The sequence below is a fragment of the Austrofundulus limnaeus genome, unplaced genomic scaffold (genome assembly GCF_001266775.1).
Source record: "Austrofundulus limnaeus strain Quisiro unplaced genomic scaffold, Austrofundulus_limnaeus-1.0 Scaffold137, whole genome shotgun sequence".
Lineage (NCBI taxonomy): Eukaryota > Metazoa > Chordata > Actinopteri > Cyprinodontiformes > Rivulidae > Austrofundulus > Austrofundulus limnaeus.
The window spans coordinates 196,122-197,964 of NW_013952539.1; the positions used below are offsets into that span (position 1 = coordinate 196,122).

The 1,843-nt window shown below is 40.6% G+C and overlaps 1 protein-coding gene across 3 annotated transcripts in view; it reads right to left on the reverse strand.

The window, feature by feature from the left end:
* Window positions 1–1,843, reverse strand: part of tdg.2 (thymine DNA glycosylase, tandem duplicate 2) — an 8,714-nt gene that overhangs the window by 3,386 nt on the left and 3,485 nt on the right. For all 3 annotated transcript variants that reach the window (XM_014015992.1, XM_014015993.1, XM_014015994.1), the window contains exons 5-9: window positions 1,644–1,779; window positions 1,313–1,395; window positions 1,142–1,236; window positions 892–1,063; window positions 695–821 (exon numbers count right to left, since the gene is read on the reverse strand). In XM_014015992.1, the coding sequence (XP_013871446.1) occupies window positions 727–821; window positions 892–1,063; window positions 1,142–1,236; window positions 1,313–1,395; window positions 1,644–1,779 (581 nt within the window). In that variant the 3' untranslated portion in view covers window positions 695–726. The remainder of the gene's footprint in view (window positions 1–694; window positions 822–891; window positions 1,064–1,141; window positions 1,237–1,312; window positions 1,396–1,643; window positions 1,780–1,843) is intronic.

Here is a 1,843-nt window from a genome sequence, read left to right on the forward strand (position 1 = left end):
TATTATATGTGTGGTTATAATATCCTTTTTATATTTGAAAGTGTTATTTGTTTAATTCATTTAGGGTTACCTTTTGTTTTACTATTTTGAAAAAAAAATGTATTAGTATCATTTGTTGTATTAGTCTGATTTAGATGAAGACTGTGGGAACCCAGAACAATGAGGTAAAATATGAGACCAGCAAGCAGTGAGGTGGGACTTTGTTTTTTTTACTGAAGCAGTTGGAGACAAATATTTTTGTTTGTTTGGAAAAATGAGATTAGACCATTAAAGGAAATCTTCAATGGTCTTCTTATGTCCGTGTTAAAAAACAACCCCACTGCAGTAGCAGCTTTTAAACCTTTTAAATAGTTTGAATTAAAGGGAAATTGCCACTGTTTTGCAGAAACAGAAAACAGCCTTGCCCGCTGCAGGACTGCTGACACTAGGTGGAGCTTGGAACAAAGCTTGGATCATCTGAGCTCAGATCTGATGGATAGTTGAGCTCAGGACATCACCTGGTGCCACTAAATGAGCTGGAACTGAAGTTCAGCTGAGAAAGATATTTTTCTCTTTTGCAGCTGTGCGCCTGCTTTCATTTTGAACACAAATATGATTTTTTTTTGTTTTTTGTTTTGTTTTAGGACATTATTATTCCAATATTTGCCTCAGAAACAAAGCATTGAAACGTTATAACTAAATGTAACTTTACTACCTGAGTTAGCCTTCGGCCTGTCCTCCTCTGCCTCAGCTGTTTTGTCTCATTTCACTATGAAGCCCACTGCAGCTTTCATACTCGGGATCCACTTGCTCCTCCTTGATGGCCATCCTTTTCGCATCCTCTGCAGCACAAAGACATCAGTGATGTTTTAGAAACTCCCCACACACAGGCGTACCAGCCGAAGGCCGTACCTTTAGCTAGCTGCAGGTCGAAGGAGTACTGCGTCTCCACCACCTCGCGGCCCGGGGCCAGGCCTTTCATCTGGTCCCGCAGCTCCTTCAGCTTGATGTAGAAGTGCACCTTGTCCTGGGCGCGGGGAAACTGGGCGCAGCGGGGGCTCGACGATGGCATCAGGAAGCAAACCTGCGACGTGGAGTTGAGGACAGAGAGATTGTTTATGGAGCCGATTTAAAGAAGAATGTTTTGATTTTCCCCACATACCGTTTCTGTTTCTGGGATTCTATAAGGCTGCAGACCAAAATCCAGATTCTTGGCTTTTACACCAAAGATTTCTTTGCAGAAGATTTCATAAATACCTGAAAAAAGACAAGAAGTTACAAGAACAAACTGCTACCTGTTATTTAAGCTATTGAATTGATTAAAACAGGTTACCTTTGCCATTAAATGCTGCTATCAGTGGTTTATATTTCTGTAGCTTTTCCAGTAACTGTCGACCTCCTTCACGAATTTCCTTACTGACACACAAACCAAAAAAATAAAAAAATAAATAAAAACAAAAATTAAAGAATAATTTGAATGCAAATCGTTTTCCTCATTAATTCTTTATTAGTAATGCTGAACACCAGGCAGTTGTGGATTTTTGCTCAAATAAAGCAGCTGTTTTTGTAACCTGGCAAAACTGAGCACTCCCATCCGACCGAATTCTACTTTTACTTAAAAGTGACGTCGTCAGAAAACTAATGCCTAATTCTTGTTTCCTCACTTAGAGAGGTCCTTGCTGCCGGGGGTGGTCCTCTCCACCATGTTGGTGAAGCCGATGCTGTAGCTCTCCGGCAGGTTCTGGTCGTGCATGTAGTTCAGCTGCTGCTCGGTCAGACCAGAGAGGAACAAACATTTCCCTGAAACACACACAGAGAAAAAAAAACACTTTCAATCCAACGAGTCTAAAAAAAAAAAAAAAAA